Genomic DNA, 15,597 nt, shown 5'->3' with positions numbered 1-15,597 from the left:
TCCCTGAAAGAAGTCCCAAGAGACCAGCTCCTCCTTAAGGAGAGGTTTTTTTGTTGTTGTTGTTTTTTGCGGTACGCCGGCCTCTCACTGTGGCCTCTCCCGTCGCGGAGCACAGACTCCGGAGGCGCAGGCTCAGCGGCCATGGCTCACGGGCCTAGCTGCTCCGCGGCATGTGGGATCTTCCCGGACCGGGGCACGAACCTGTGTCCCCTGCATCGGCAGGCGGACTCTCAACCACTGCGCCACCAGCGAAACCCCTCAAGGAGAGGTTTTGCTAATTCAATGACAGATGCATCTAGCATGGCATAAGGCACCTCCAAACACTGCTCTCCCACTCAGCACCATACTTACAGCCAATGAAATTGCCAACAGTGCGGGGAGTTCCCTACTCCCAGTTGAGGGTTAACTATTAACGCAGCTGTGAAGTGCGTGGGACCAGCCCAAAAAGCTATGGGCAGCAGGCAGAGTTAGAGCAAAGAGGCGTTAAGAAAGGCTTTGGGAGAGAAGTGGTATCTGAACTGGAACTGGATGCAGAGGCCAGAAAATGTAGAAGCAGTACAGTCTCATTTTTGTTGCATGTATAGAGGGCACAAGGCTGGAGAGTGAGCTGATCATGGTAAATCTTGAATGCCAGGTTGAAGAGCATATTCTTAGTTCAGTGGGAACCCTGAGAACTTTTGAACAAGAAGTAATCTGGGGATTCCCTGGTGGCACCGTGTTTGAGAATCTGCTTGCCAGTGCAGGGGATACAGGTTCGAGCCCCGGTCCGGGAAGATCCCACATCCGGAGTCTGTGCTCTGCAACGGGAGAGGCCACAACAGTGAGAGGCCCGTGTACCGCAAAAAAAAACCCAAAAAACTGAGCCAGTATGGCAGCTTTGGGAACGGATGGGAGGGGAGTACGGGATAAATATTGCACAAGGAGTGTCTGTGGGACTTGACAATTGGTCAGGTGAGAGGAGACATCAGGAAGAATCAAAGGTCATTCTGAGGTTTCAAGCAGAGTTGACTGGGAAGTCAATGTAACAGAAATAGGGGAATCAGCAGGATAAGCAGGCATGAGGAAGGCCACCAGGAGTTCAGTCTTGGACATGTTGAGTTGGGATGCCTGCAGGATACCCAGGTGGAGATATAAAGCAGGCAATTGGAAATGGCAAATCCTTTGCATAAAAGTGGTAGTCAAAATGAAGGGAGGGGCTGGTTGGCAAAACAGAGAGTGTGTCTGTAGAAATTCCTCTTTCTTCAGTGCACACAGAAATAAACTTTGCTCTGCAAAACTAGATAAAAATATGTAAGCTCTTCACCTGATTTGTACCCCCCTCCCTCAAAAAAAAACGTACAAACTCCAGTCAACAGCTGGCTGGCTGGCTTCAAGCGATGAAATCCTCACTGTCTCAAAATGTGGACATCTCCTTAAAGTTCTTTACTAAGGCATATTGATTTGCATAAATATCTGTGCTGACATGTTTTAAGATGACTCCTTTTCAACAAGAGATCTATAGTAAATTGTCTTCCTCCTTAATTCAGGTTGGCCACACAAAAGAAGGCTTCCCTTTCACAAAAGTCTTAAAAGAACAATTCCTTTCAAAAGCAGAATGAAAAAAATATGAAAATGTAATTAATGTGACAGTAAAACGACTCTGCAGAGGTTTCTCTCATATCTGCTGTGACCAGAGCAGATGTTAAAATAAATAAAATTTGAAATAAAAAGTAAACGAATCTAATATGAACATTAAGAAACTTTTTTTTTTTTTTTGGCCAAGACACGCGGTTTGTGGGATCTTAGTTCCCCGACCAAACCCAAGCCCTCAGCAGTGAAAGCCCGGAGTCCTAACTACTGGACCGTCAGGGAATTTTCTAAGGAACCATCTATTCAGGCTGGCTAAACCGCCGTCTGCACTATTTTCATACGATGGCTGGGGCCCAGGGGATGGAAAAGGTTAAAACCCAGTGGCTTGTGTGTTTCAGCTGAGGTTACAAGGTAGAAACGCGACTGGAAGTGGTGGTAAGAGCTCTGTTTCTTCTCGAAGAGTTTTTGGTCTTCAGCTCACATACCGCAGACAGCTGCCTGGCGACCCAGGGCCTATCCCGACGGCCCCAAGCCACACGCCTAGGAGCGCGCCCAGGATCCCCTCACGCGAGGACCCTTCCTAGGAGAGGCGGGCGGGCTCTCCGGCGGAAAACGGGCCGCGCGGGGGCGACAGCACCAACCTTGTTGGCAACGCCTCCCCTCCCCCAGCCCCCAGGACAAGGAACGTCACCGCGTTCCACATTCTCCCCTACCCTCTGACCCGAGGGCCCAGACCCCGGCCGGCTCGAGCGGCCCCAGCAGGTGCCAAAGAGCCCTGGCTGTCCCTCAGGCCCCGCCCCCGCCCCGCGGTCGCCGGGAGCGGGCTTCGGTTAGCTGGGCCTCCTAGGCTGCGGGCGCCGGGACTGGCCGGCTACACCCGCACCCCAGCGGCCTCAGTAGGCGTCCCCGGCCGGGCCGCCCCTCCCCCCGCGCCTGTGGCCAGGAGCCGGGCGAGGGGCTCGCGGAGGAGACTCTCGGGCGCTGATTGGCCGGAGTCGAGGGGGCGGGGCGGTGGGTGTGAAGGGGGCCGGCGCAGGTCTCAGAACTCCCCCTCTCCTCCGCATCTGCGAGCTCCCTCATTACATCATCTTCAGCCCGTGGCCGCCGTACAGGACTGGGCGCGGCGCGATCCACTCACCCCGGGGCTCCAGCCCGCTCTCCCGAGTCTCTCCTGGCCCTCCCCGCACCTGCTCCAGGGCCAAGACCGGGAGAAACCCGCGGGCTAGCTCCCAGAACCCGCTAGGCACAGCTAGCGGACCTCGGCAGCTCCGCCTGATCCATTCATTGAGAGCCGCGTATTTTGCCGGAACCCCAGTCCCCCGCCTCCTCCAGCTCGGAGCCGCGGGTAGCGCCATGGAGAAGAGCAGCGATACCAACGGCTACCTAGACAGCGCCCAGGCGGGGCCTGCAGCGGGGCCTGGCGCGCGGGGGAAAACGGCCCGACGCGCGCGGCGCTGCGCTGACTTCCTACGGCGCCACGCGCTGGTGCTGCTCACAGTGTCCGGAGTGGTGGCGGGCGCCGGCCTGGGCGCGGCGCTGCGTGGGCTCAAGCTGAACCGCACACAGGTCACCTACCTGGCCTTTCCTGGAGAGATGCTGCTCCGCATGCTGCGCATGATCATCCTGCCGCTGGTGGTCTGCAGCCTGGTATCGGGCGCCGCCTCCCTTGACGCCAGCTCTCTCGGGCGCCTGGGCGGCATCGCCATAGCCTACTTCGGCCTCACCACACTAGGCGCCTCGGCTCTCGCAGTCGCTTTGGCGTTCATCATCAAGCCTGGATCTGGCGCGCAGACCCTTCAGTCCAGCGACCTGGGTCTGGAGGAGACGGGGCCCCCACCGGTCCCCAAAGAGACAGTGGACTCATTCCTCGACCTGGCCAGGTAACGTCCTCCCCCGCCAGCCAACACCTCGCCGAGTGCTCAATGGGAGATGCCAGCTCTCTAATGCACTCTAGTTCATACTCATACACCCTCATATACTCCTAAGAGTTCATTCTTAACTGGCTGCTGGTGGCTCTTAACAGTTTTCAAATATCAAAATAACGTCTGGAGGCTTTGCATATTGACCACACCTTTGCAAACGTCAGCCGGGGCGCACCTGACGTTCTCAAGGACCGGTACTGCATCTTTTAGCAAGAACCAGTCCTACAGTTAGGAGGGAGTGTGTTAGGGAAGAGGCAGCGGTCTCACCTGTACTTTAATCCTTAGGCTCTCTGGCTGCCTGCACTAGGGAAAATGTTCCAACCACGCCCCAATATACTTCACCCAATTTTCTCCCCCAGCGGTGCCCAAAAGCTTCTGGGAGCATTGGTTAAATTTTGCCTGTAATCTATGGCCTCTGTTTCAGCCCTTTGGCTGGTAGGAAGCTGACAATTTTTTGAAGAGTTGTCAGTGGACCCAAAGGATAACAAGGCTGGAGTTAGTTGTGCAGGGCTCATTGCCCAGAAACATCCCTCTCCTGGGAACTTGGGACAGGTTGCTGTCAATCCCCATAGTCAGGAACATTGTAGAGTACTGTGAGTTTTAAGAGGCTTTATTTGTGGGAAGATGTGAATTCTAGAGAGGAGAGAGAAAGAAGCATCCTCACTTAGCTTTGCCTGCTTTTTGTGACTCTTAGAAGTTGCATTTCATCCCTTGAAATGTAGTGTAGTTTTTGTGGATTGGCCAAAGCCTCAGCCTCTTTTGGTTTCTCCATTAGCCCAGACTTCATAGATGGGAAAACTGCAGCCCCTTAGGGGCATTTACTGACATGGCCAGGTTCAGCTGAGTGAGGAGCTCAGCTGGCTCCCCCTCCAGATTTCCAATAATTCTGAATTCAGAGCCGTGGACATATGTTTTGTCTTGAGTCGCCGAAGCAAAGCTCCTCATTGCTGAGGCTGTGAAAAACAGCAAACTCTGGGTAAAGTGACTTGACTCCCTCCTGTTTCTATTTCTCCTTCTGGATGGATGACTGTTTGCCACTTAAGATTGAGAGTGTTCCTTTAATTACAACAGGAATTCCCCGGCAGTCCAGTGGTTAGGGCTCTGCGCATTCCACTGCAGGGGGCACGGGTTCAGTTCCTGGTCAGGGAACTAAGATCCCACATGCTGTGTGGTGCAGCCAAATAAATAAATAAATAAAATTACATCAACAACAACAACAAAAAAGGAATTTACATTGAAAAAAATCAAAAAGCAAAACCTCTCTGACGAGGGGGACCAAAAAGTTCTTACCAAAACTTTTTACCAAAAAGACAGGTGGAGGTGGCCTATTAGAACGTTGATGAGCTACAGCGTTTGTCTAGTGTCTAGCAGCTTGATATTTGGAGTCTTTAAAGATCCTTAAGGTTTGAGGACTAACTTTTAAGTGGGTACTGAAAAAGTCTACTGAGGGTGAGAGTACCTTTGGCTTATTACCTTCAGCGTATCAGTCAGGGAGGGAGGTTGTGGGGTTAAGGGAATCTTTTGTGTGTGTGTGTGTGGTACGCGGGCCTCCTACTGTTGTGGCCTCTCCCGTTGCGGAGCACAGGCTCCAGACGCGCAGGCCCAGCGGCCATGGCTCACGGGCCCAGCTGCTCCGCAGCATGTGGGATCTTCCCAGACCGGGGCACGAACCCGCAGTCCCCTGCATTGGCAGGCAGACTCTCAACCACTGCGCCACCAGGGAAGCCCCAGGGAGTCGTTTTTGCAGGGATTAGTGGCTCGGAGTGTGGATGCTCTGGCCTGCTGGTGGTACCCCATAGAGACGCTAGTAGCATTCTTTTATCTCAGAGAGAGGCAATGGCCAAGAAACAGGGGGCAGGGGGTGGGGGTGAAGGAGGGGTTACCTTATTCCACCAGCCCCAGAAGGGACTTATTTCCTGATCATGGTTTTCTAGTTTTAGATACAAGCCCCTTCAGCTCCTGCTTCTGAAGTGAATGACCCATCCTTATGGCTTAGCGGTCAGTGTAAGTACAGACTTTCGGTGACTCAGGCCACAAATACAGGGAAAGACCAAGAGAACATTTGTCGTAGCTTGTTGGGGGTAGGTAGTGTTTCATAATGCTTCCAAGGGCCAAACTGCTTTAATCCAGCAGGTCACGGATAAAGGTAGAGCAGGTGGTATGAGGAAACTGAGACAGAGATTAAGTGATTTGCTCAACGACACAGAGTGGTTTGTCAAAGGAGGGATTAGAAGAACTATGGGTCTCATGCCCCCTGGTTCAGGGCTCTATTTCTCCCACTCTTCCCTTCCCCAAGTCAACACGCTATAGAAATGAGGCCATGCTGGTGGCCTAGTCCCACCTCAGAAATGTTTGCTCTGATGCGGATGTAAGGGTACCAGGTAAGGGTATAGTCGGCTCGGGGCAGACGCTCACTTCTTATAAGCAGAGGAGTTGAGCCTCTTCAGTGAAGGAAAGCGAACGTGCAGGTTGGATTTGACTTTCTCATTGAGCAGCTTTTGAGGGGAAATGGAATCCTGAGCCATGCGGAACTGCTTCCTGGGTCTGGGGACTCTCTGGGTAAACATTTTTAAATTGCTTCCATCGAAGAAACCTCACGGATGCCAATCTTATGTGACTCCAGGCATGTTCCCTGGCAAAGGCAGGGCGCTGTCCTTTCTGCCTGTGGGCAAGTGAGTGAATATGAGATTCTGTGGGCAAACACCTCAGTGATCCCGCAGGCCTGCCCCTGGTAACTGCCTAGAACTTAAACACCTGGAAGGAGTGGGGAAAGTCTCAGGTGATTGATTGCAGCTGCCGCCAAGGCTTTGCTCAAGTCCACGACCTTTCCAGATCGTGGAGTGCCCCCAAACTCTCACTGCGTCTCTCTGCCATGATTTCTAATTTAGTTTTTCAAGGTGGAACTACAAGTCAGAGAGAAATGAAGCTAATAGACACTGATTATGCCTTTTAGGAAATTCAGAATGCCGTTGACAAGTGGTTTGATTTCCCAACACAATGTATTAGAAATAGCATAGCAGACTGGGGCATGGGGTGAGGCTAGAGCAGGCCCTTTGAGAGCTGAGAAAGGACAGTGGACAGCAACTGACAGGTGGGAAAGTCATGGTCTCCTCTTGAGCAGCCCAAGCACCATGCTTTGGAACCTGGAAGAGTATGGGACTCAGTACTGGGCGTGACCCAAAGTGACTTCTAAGCAGGTCTTCAGGAACCCAGTCATTGTGGAACTTCTTGGTCCCTAACAACGCTTACTGATTGTGGGTCCTAGGACATGTCCATACCTTTCTGTGCCTTGGCTTCCTCCTTCTTTATAATGGGGATCATGAGAGGGCCTGCCTCCCAGGATAGTGAGGGTTAAATGAGTTATGTCTGTAAAGCTCTAAGAATAGGGCTGACCCAGTAGATGCTTGCTCGTGTTATAAATGAGGCAAGATGACAGAGCAATTGTGTTTTTTTGGTTCACATGAGTTAATGGGGATGGCTCTCTCTCTCTTCATAGTCTGAAATAAATTAGAGTGAGTGGGAAGAAAAGGATGTTTGGGACCTAAAGATGACTTGAAGCTAATGTAGCTTTAGGTATATTAGGAATCACGTGGAGCCTGGAGAAATAGGTGAACAGTGACTATGTTTTGGACTAATATAATCAACACTGTAGGAAATTTGGAAAATGGAGAAAATCAAAACTAAACACAGAAGAGCCTTCCATTCTGAAATGGGGCAGAAATCCTCATATATTCTCCCCAACATCTCAGTTTCTTTTTCCCCTGCATGACACGTGTCTGGTCTCCAAAGTTTTCTTCACCTGTCAATGGAAAGGATTCAGGCAACTGACCTCAGACATTCCTCTGAGTGATAATATTTGCGGTTTTCAAATGGAAAACCAGAGGCTTATCTGCCAATGAGGCAGGTAGCTCCTGGGCCCGGGACACTGTCTGTAGTAGCAGCCAGAAGAACGGTCCTGGGCCACTGTCTTGCAGAAGGGGCTACCATGTGCCTGGTAAAGACAATTGAGATTTTGCCTGTCGCCCAGTTTTCTAGACTTTATTGCTTTTCTTGTGCTCATTTTCTCAACAATGGAAAGTGCTTGGAGCCTTTCCCTTCACACAGGATGGCACTAGGGACTTACCTTCTTTCCCAAGAACTGGGTGAATATGATGCCTCTCAGGCTGCAAAGAACACATTTCTTCAGTAGGTGCGAAGAAACCTGTAGGCAAGATGAAGACTCTTAGCAAATCTATCATGGATCCAAATTAATGGAGTTTTCTCAGCCTAACTAGTCACTAAAAATGGCAGCTTATAATACTAAAATAAAATTCTTTAGCTGGAAACCGTGCCTGAATCGTTCAGAAAAGAACATAAATCGAGAGAGGTAGTGTGGATAGTGATGATGAACAGACACTGAAGTCAGCTACCAGGTTTTGAATCCAGCTCTACCACTTACTAGTTGTAGGGACAAGTCATTTAGCCTCTCTGTACCTCAGTTGCCTTATCTGTAAAATGAGGTTAATAATAGTGTAGCTACTACCTAGACTTGTTACGAGGATTAAATGAGTTAATAGTTGAGTGTGTTGCTAATATTCTAGTGTGTCCCAGCCTCTCAGGGAGGGCTACTTGATACAGAGAATGAGTGCTGCTCTTAGCCTTATTTCCTCAAATGTCCCCCACTCCAGGGTCCCAGGCTTAGCCTTTCAGGCTGGAATCTAAAACTGGCTGTGGGCCTCAGAAAGAGGATAGGTTACTCCCCTACCCCCCACTGTCTCCATAGTGTGAGCCCGCCACCCCCAGCCCTTCCTCTGTTCCCGGCCTTGTAGGGGGTACTGAGATCTGAAGGGGCACATCCCTGTTAACTGAACCTGTTAACAATAAGCACTAGGGATAATAAATATTTATCAGGTGTACATAGAGTGTTGTATCCTGTTCTGAAGAGTCTTTGAAATTTTCATAAATTTGGTAAAGAATTTTTGAACTTAAATGAAAGGAAATACTTTTGGAACAGAAAAAATATACCAAGCCAAAGTAAATTGTTTTACAGTCTTCTCATATGGAAAGGGAAATGCATACCACCCTTGACAACAGGATCAGAAGAACAAACAGCACCAGATGTATGAAGAAGGAACACTTCTGAAGTTTTTCATGGTGTGAGCTGCACAAGCCTGTACAGTGCCACGAACAGAAGTTCTGCTTTCAAAACTTCAGCCTGAGGGGCTTCCCTGGTGGCGCAGTGGTTGAGAATCTGCCTGCCAATGCAGGGGATACGGGTTCGAGCCCTGGTCCGGGAAGATCCCACATGCCGCGGAGCAACTGGGCCCGTGAGCCACAACTACTGAGCCTGCGCGTCTAGAGCCTGTGCTCCGCAACAAGAGAGGCCGCGACAGTGAGAGGCCCGCGCACCGCGATGAAGAGTGGCCCCCGCTCGCCACAACTAGAGAAAGCCCTCGCACAGAAATGAAGACCCAACACAGCCAAAAATAAATAAATAAATAAATAAATTTTTTTTAAAAAAAGAAGTGAAAGAGCTAGGTAAAATACATATATCATTATGTAATAATCATACTAGGATTATCCTTTAAAAACTTCAGCCTGAGCTCATACCGGTTTTTCTGCTTACTTTAAGTAATGTGTCCAAAGGTTCCTAAAGTACTGGAAAGGCTCGTCCATTCATTCTCTCCCAGTTTGGTCTGACTTGGGTCTCTGGATTTAGTAGTACAGTCTTGGCATTTTCTGCAAATGTTTTTGACTTAGACCCACTATGAGAAATAAATTTTAAATAATGGCATATCCACATACAGACAACTTCACTCCCACATACACAATCTGAAACACAAGTCCTACAAAACAACATTTTAAGTGTGATACATGCTGATCTTTTCTACTCTGTCTAATGTATTACATCTTTTATAAAATGCTGGTTAGAGCCAGGAAATTGATTCCATGGCCAACTAATGTTTGAAAAACTTTGGTCTAATGGATATCTGGTATTATGTAATTCAAGGAAATTTCTCAGGATCAAATAAGAGAAAAATGACATATTTGAGAATTTAAATAAAATGAATAGCCTCAATGGTTAGAAGCACCCTAATACCCAGTGAAATTGAGTGCTGTGCAGAGGTAAGCTTGAGAAGACCATTTGATCCTTCTGATTTCCAGACCGTGGATCTCACAACTCCAGGTCTCTACTATCTAATATGATAAATACTAGCCACAAGTGGCTAAATTTAACTAGTTTAAATGTAAATAAAATTAAAAATTCAGGGACTTCCCCGGTGGCTCAGTGGATGAGAATCTGCCTGCCAGTGCACGGGACATGGGTTGGATCCCTGGTCTGGGAAAATCCCACATGCCACGGAGCAACTAAGCCCATGTGCCACAACTACTGAGCCTGTGCTCTGGAGCCCAAGAGCCACAACTGCTGAGCCCGTGTGCCACAACTACTGAAGCCCACACACCTAGAGCCCATGCTCCACAACAAGAGAAGCCACTGCAGTGAGAAGCCCTCACACCACAACAAAGACCCAACACAGCACCCCCTCAAAAAAAATTCAGACCCTCAGTAGCACTAGCCATATTTCAAGTGCTCAGTAGCCACACAACTACCATATTGGACAGCATAAATATAGAAAGTTCTGTTGGAGAGTGCTGGTCTGTATGGAACATGAATGGGAGATATAGCAAATTGATGTCTCTGGGCACTAAATGAGGGGTTGAATTTGATCATTTCCAGCTCAAATGTCCCTCATTTTGAAAGCCCAGATGGTTACTCTGTCAGTGTGAGGAACTGGGAAAAGTGCGTGGAGACAGAGCTCTGGGGGAGCAAAACTGCTTGCATGACGAGCAGCTCATCCCTGAATACAGGAGAGCTCAGGAGTAAGAAAAAGCCTGAGTTCACAGTAGCATCTTGTTTAAAAGTCAAAGGAAAGAGGGATAAGAAGAGTGCAGAGAGAAGAACAAAGTCAGAGGACTGACACACCTGACTGTAAGACTTGCTACAAAGCTACAGTAATCAAGACAGTGTGATGTTGGCAAAAGAATAGACAAATATGTCAATGAAACAGAAGAGAACCCAGAAATAGACCCACGTAAATATGGTCAACTGATTTTTGACAAAAGAACAAAGGTGATACAGTGGCACAAAAATAATCTTTTCAACAAATGGTGTTGGAACAGCTGGACATCCACACGTAAAAAAAAACGAATCTAGACACAGCACTTGCACCATTCACAGAAATTAACTCAAAATGGATCACAGATCAGGGCTTCCCTGGGGGCGCAGTGATTGAGAATCAGCCTGCCAATGCAGGGGACACGGGTTCGATCCCTGATCCGGGAAGATCCCACATGCCGCGGAGCAACAAGCCCGTGTACCACAACTACTGAGCCCGAGCGCCACAACTACTGAAGCCTGTGCACCTGGAGCCCATGCTCAGCAACAAGAGAAGCCACCACAATGAGAAGCCTGCGCACTGCAACTTAGAAGGCCCACTCGCCGCAACTAGAGAAAGGCCCTGCACAGCAACGAAGACCCAATGCAGCCAAAAATAATAAGTTTTTTTAAAAAACGTCTTAAAAAAGAAAAAAAAAGTGGATCACAGATCTAAATGTAAAACACAAAACTGTAAAACTCCTGAAAGATAATAAAATGACCTCTGGTATGGCAATGACTTTTAAAATACAACACCAAAGGCACAAACCATGAAGAGTAGAGAAAAATGTTTTGCCTTACTCCTGCAGCCTCTCATCCTTGCCCCCTGGTGGGGGCAGGGGCATCCTCCTGCCTCTGCTCCTGGCCTGTGGCAACCAGGGGAACTGAAGGAAAGGAGTACTATTCTGTGGGTTCAACTCACTGCCTGCAGGCGATTCCTTCCAAAGGATCAATATTTGAGAGCTGAGTTATGTAATCTAAAGAGTTCAGTCGTCCCATTGAATGTCCGTATTTTTTTTGGTTGTCAAATCTCCTTTGCAGTTAGCACTGTATCTTTTGTCCTAACTTTTTAAGCAATTTTGAGATATGATTTACATACAAAAGATGCATCCATTTCAGGGGTACAGTTCAATGAGTTCTGACAAATAGATAAACCATTTAATCACTACCACAATCCAGACACTGAACATTTTTGTCTCCCATGACCCTTCTCAGCAATTCCCACTCTTCATCCCTGGCCCCAGGCGGTTTTGGATAGAAAGTTTTGCTTTCTATCACTATGGATTAGTTTTGCTTTTTCTAGAGTTTCATGGTGATGGAATCACTCAGCATGTACTTTTCTTTGTCTGGCTTCTTTTGCTCAGCATGATGTTGAGATTATCCACGTTGTGTATATTAGCAGTTGCTTCCTTTTTATTGCCAGGTAGGATTCCATTGTATGGATTTATCACAATGTTATTTTTCCATTCATCAGTTGATGGACAATTCAGTTTTGAGCTATTATGAATGGTGCTGTTATTCATACAGGTCCTTTTTGCAGACATATATTTTCATTTCTCTTGGGTAAATGTCTAGGAGTAGAATTGCTGGTTCATATGGTAAGTGTATGTTTAACTTTATAAGAAACTGCCAGAACACATCATGTTCTTAGGAATTTGATTTTTTGTCAGGAGTCACTATTTTGACTCTAGTATTGAATATACCCCTCTGTTCCCATTGGATTTTGTAGACTAGATATCGTAGACTGTCTGAAAACAGGTTGACCAAACAGTGGCTGTTTGGTCTAGAAGTTCTGGGTTAGGGTCCGTTCTGGGTGAGACAGTATTGGGTTATTGCTTATGATAAAGACACCAGGCAGGTCAACAGCTCATTCCTGAAGGATGTGAAGTATTTGCAGGGGAAATCGTCCCCCATGGAGAAGACAGAGGGCTTCTAACCCAGCTCTTTCCTTAACTTCCCTGTCTTCTTAGGGGGGGAAGCAGGTGGCCAGCTCAGTCTGAGAACTACTGTGGTGGATGCAGAATGGGCGAAACCTTGGCTCAGGGCCTGTTTCTGCTTCTAACCAGTGTATCAAATGGAAATGAGATACCAAACGTACTCCTACAAGACTGAGAAGGGTGCTTTGTAATGGAAATAAGAGGCAAATGTAAGTTGCTATTCATCTACACACTAAAGAATAGTCAATACAAATGCCTAGTCTGTTTCTGCCTTTCTTTTAAAGTAAATATGCTTGTAATAGGAATCAAACTTCAGATCACCATTTTGCAATGGTTAATTCAACGGAGGATCACATTTTGTCTGTTTAAATACAGGCGTGTACTTTCAGGTATTCTCTAAGTATGTTAAAAGCAATTCAGGTTTCATAGACAAGCAAGATGGGAAAGGCTGAGTTGCAGTCTCTAGATGCTGGCTGTCTATGGAAGCTTCCTGAGTGTTCTAATGAAGTCATTTTTGTGTCTCGTTAACCCTTTTGGTGGGTATATTCATTATGTATTGTTGTATAACAAATTACCACCAATTTAGCAGCTTAAAATCACACATATTTATTATCCCATAGCATCTGTGGTATCAGGAACCCTGGCATGGCTTAGCTGGGTCTTCTGCTTCAGAGTCTCTTATAAGGCTTCAATCAAAGTGTTGGCTGCAGGTAGGGTCTCATCTGAAGGCTTGACTGGGGAAGGAGTCACTTCTGAGGACTCGTGGTTGTTGGCAGAATTCAGTTCCTTGACGTTCAGACTGGGAGCCTCAGTTCCTAGTTGGCTGTTGGCCAGAGGCCACCCTCCATGTCTTGTCATACGGGTCTTTCCAATATGGCAGCTTGTTTCATCAAATATGCAAGCCCAGAAAGCAATAAAGAATGTCTTCTAGCAAGATGGAAGCCACAAGTTCATGTAACCAAATCACAAAAGTGACATCCCATCACCTTTGCTGTATTCTGTTGGCTAGAAGCAAGTCATACCCATCCCCCACCCCCCATGACACACACACTGAAGGGGAGGGTATTACACAAAGGTGTGACTACCAGGAGGCCTCTCAGACTCTGCTTGCCAGGCTGGGCTACAGTCAGACCTGCCTACCTCTGAAACCAAATGCACGCAAATAGTTGCCTAGAGATTCTAGTGCTATGAACAACTCAACCACAGAAGTAAGAATGAGCAGGTAAGGCTGGCGCAAATTGTAAAGGATGGTCTTTAACTCTTCTAGACTTATAGGAAGTGGGTAGAACATACGGATTATCAGTGGGATTTTTTTGTATATCATGACCAGCCTCTGTACAATATATGACCAAAAGGAGGCCCTCAATAAAAACTGTGTGCATGAATAGATTTTGGTTTCAAAATCTAGCTTAACTGGATCAGTTTTACTGCTCTCCCTTTATAACAAATATTTTATACTATCCTTCATCCTGAAATGAAATCCATAAATAGAATTTACGTACACACATAATTTCAAACATCAGTATGACTTGACTGTAATATAAAAAACCCACCAGCTTGGTAGTTGCCAGAGGCCGGGGTGGAGAGTGGGAGAAATAGGTAGAAGGGGATATTATATATTTTTAAAAATAGAAATAAAAATGTAAGTATGCTATAAAATTTTAAAAAAGAAAAAATACTAAAGGAGAGTAATTTATAATAAAAATAATGTCCGGAAGTGAATGCTCTAAACCAAAATGGTTAGGTGCTTGCTTCTGAGTTTAGAGTCACCATTAATGGGACAGTTTTACATTCAGACTGATATTTAGCAGAACAAATGGCTGGGACCTGGCACTTCCCCCTGAACACACTCCCCCAGTTCCAGGAATGCCCCCCAGTTATTACAACAACAAAACACTCCTTTGGATTTCGCTAGTGGGCAGTGCCACTCCCCATTGAAAACCACTGCACTAGGGCTTAGCCTCTAGGGGAAAGGAAAGTGATGCAATTATTCCGGTTTCCTTGGACACAGTTTACCTAAATATCCAGGGGCACCACAGGAGAAATGAGGATAAAAATCAGTGCACTCAAAGTATCTATTGGGGCCCCGCAGCCGAAGCACAGTTGGGTGTTTGGATCAAGCAGAAGATGGCAGTAAATGCTGGACGTAGGGAAAGAGAGAACCCTGTGTGTCAGGCTGTCAGGAATGGGCATCTTAAAGTGGACACTTTGAATGCCGAATTTTAAGAATACTGACAAAATGCTTTCTTTTCCAACAGAAACCTGTTTCCCTCAAATCTTGTGGTTGCAGCTTTCCGTACGGTAAGCTTGATGCTTTGCTAAAAATATGAAACTGTGGGGAGAGGTGGGTTACATATAGATTACTGCTATAGAGTTAGATAAGGTGGAACAGGGAGGGTTGTGTTGTTAACAACACTTAGTATCATTGGCCTAAAATTTATAGATATACCTCTGGAGAGAAAACAAACAAAACAACAAGAAACCAAAAAATTTTCCAAAATATCCCACTAGTTCCAGTATCTTTTCATATCACCTAATACTAATACCCTCAAATCACATTTTTGAGAACTCTTAAATATTTTAGATTTTTTTTTTTTTTTTTTGGCTGTACTGTGTGGCTTGTGGGACCTTAGTTCCTTGACCAGGGATTGAACTTGTGCCCCCTGCAGTGGAAGCACCAAATCCTAACCAGTGGACTACCAAGGAATTCCCTAGAATTTTTTAAAAATACATTTTAATATTTTTTTGCTGATTATAGGGATAACGTATACTCCTTGCAAAAAATAAAAATAAAGTGCAAAAAAGAAGAAGAAAATAAAAATCACCCATAATCACTACCTAGAGCTACCCATTAACATTTTGGTATACATCCTTCCAGTATGTTTTTTCTATACATGTGCACATTCACATGATTTAAAAATAATTATACTACATGACATTGTTAGTATGTACACGTGCTACACATATTGTTCTGTAACCTGCTCTTATTAACATTTTCTCATGTTGGTAAATATCCTTCTGCATAAATTATTGGCTGTATTCTACTGTATGAGAGTATCATAATTTTACTCAACCAGTCCCTTGATGATGGTTGTTTCCAGTTTTTCCCTAATTTTAACAATTCTTCAAGTAACTCCCCTGCAGCCATGCTTTATATAGAGAAAGAATATAAAGGTCTAGATTAGATGGACTAAACTGATTGCCTTTTTCAAGCCAAGACTTTTCTGTTTCTACTTACAGCCTCTCTTTAAAA

The 15,597-nt window shown here is 46.5% G+C and overlaps 1 protein-coding gene and 1 long non-coding RNA gene across 4 annotated transcripts in view; one reads left to right on the top strand and one right to left on the bottom strand.

Annotated features, from left to right (window-relative positions):
• LOC136792148 (uncharacterized) overlaps window positions 1-3,230 on the bottom strand; it is a 48,836-nt gene extending 45,606 nt beyond the window's left edge. The window contains exon 1 of the long non-coding RNA XR_010835520.1: window positions 3,145-3,230. This is a non-coding gene — a long non-coding RNA (uncharacterized lncRNA). The remainder of the gene's footprint in view (window positions 1-3,144) is intronic.
• Window positions 1-15,597, top strand: part of SLC1A4 (solute carrier family 1 member 4) — a 28,348-nt gene that overhangs the window by 648 nt on the left and 12,103 nt on the right. Inside the window, exons 1-3 of one of the 3 annotated variants that reach the window (XM_067007512.1) lie at window positions 2,273-3,449; window positions 12,378-12,553; window positions 14,603-14,645. Coding sequence is in view for 2 of the 3 variants with exons in the window: in XM_059079696.2 (XP_058935679.1) it covers window positions 2,923-3,449; window positions 14,603-14,645 (570 nt within the window). In the remaining variant the exon portion in view is untranslated. Of the gene's footprint in view, window positions 1-2,259; window positions 3,450-12,377; window positions 12,554-14,602; window positions 14,646-15,597 lie in introns of those variants that run through there. The other 2 variants (XM_059079696.2, XM_067007511.1) reach the window with 2 other exon arrangements.

The sequence above is a fragment of the Kogia breviceps genome, chromosome 11, assembly GCF_026419965.1.
Source record: "Kogia breviceps isolate mKogBre1 chromosome 11, mKogBre1 haplotype 1, whole genome shotgun sequence".
Classification (NCBI taxonomy): domain Eukaryota; kingdom Metazoa; phylum Chordata; class Mammalia; order Artiodactyla; family Physeteridae; genus Kogia; species Kogia breviceps.
Note: the sequence above shows the minus strand (reverse complement) of the source record. Positions and strands in the feature narration are given on the sequence as shown.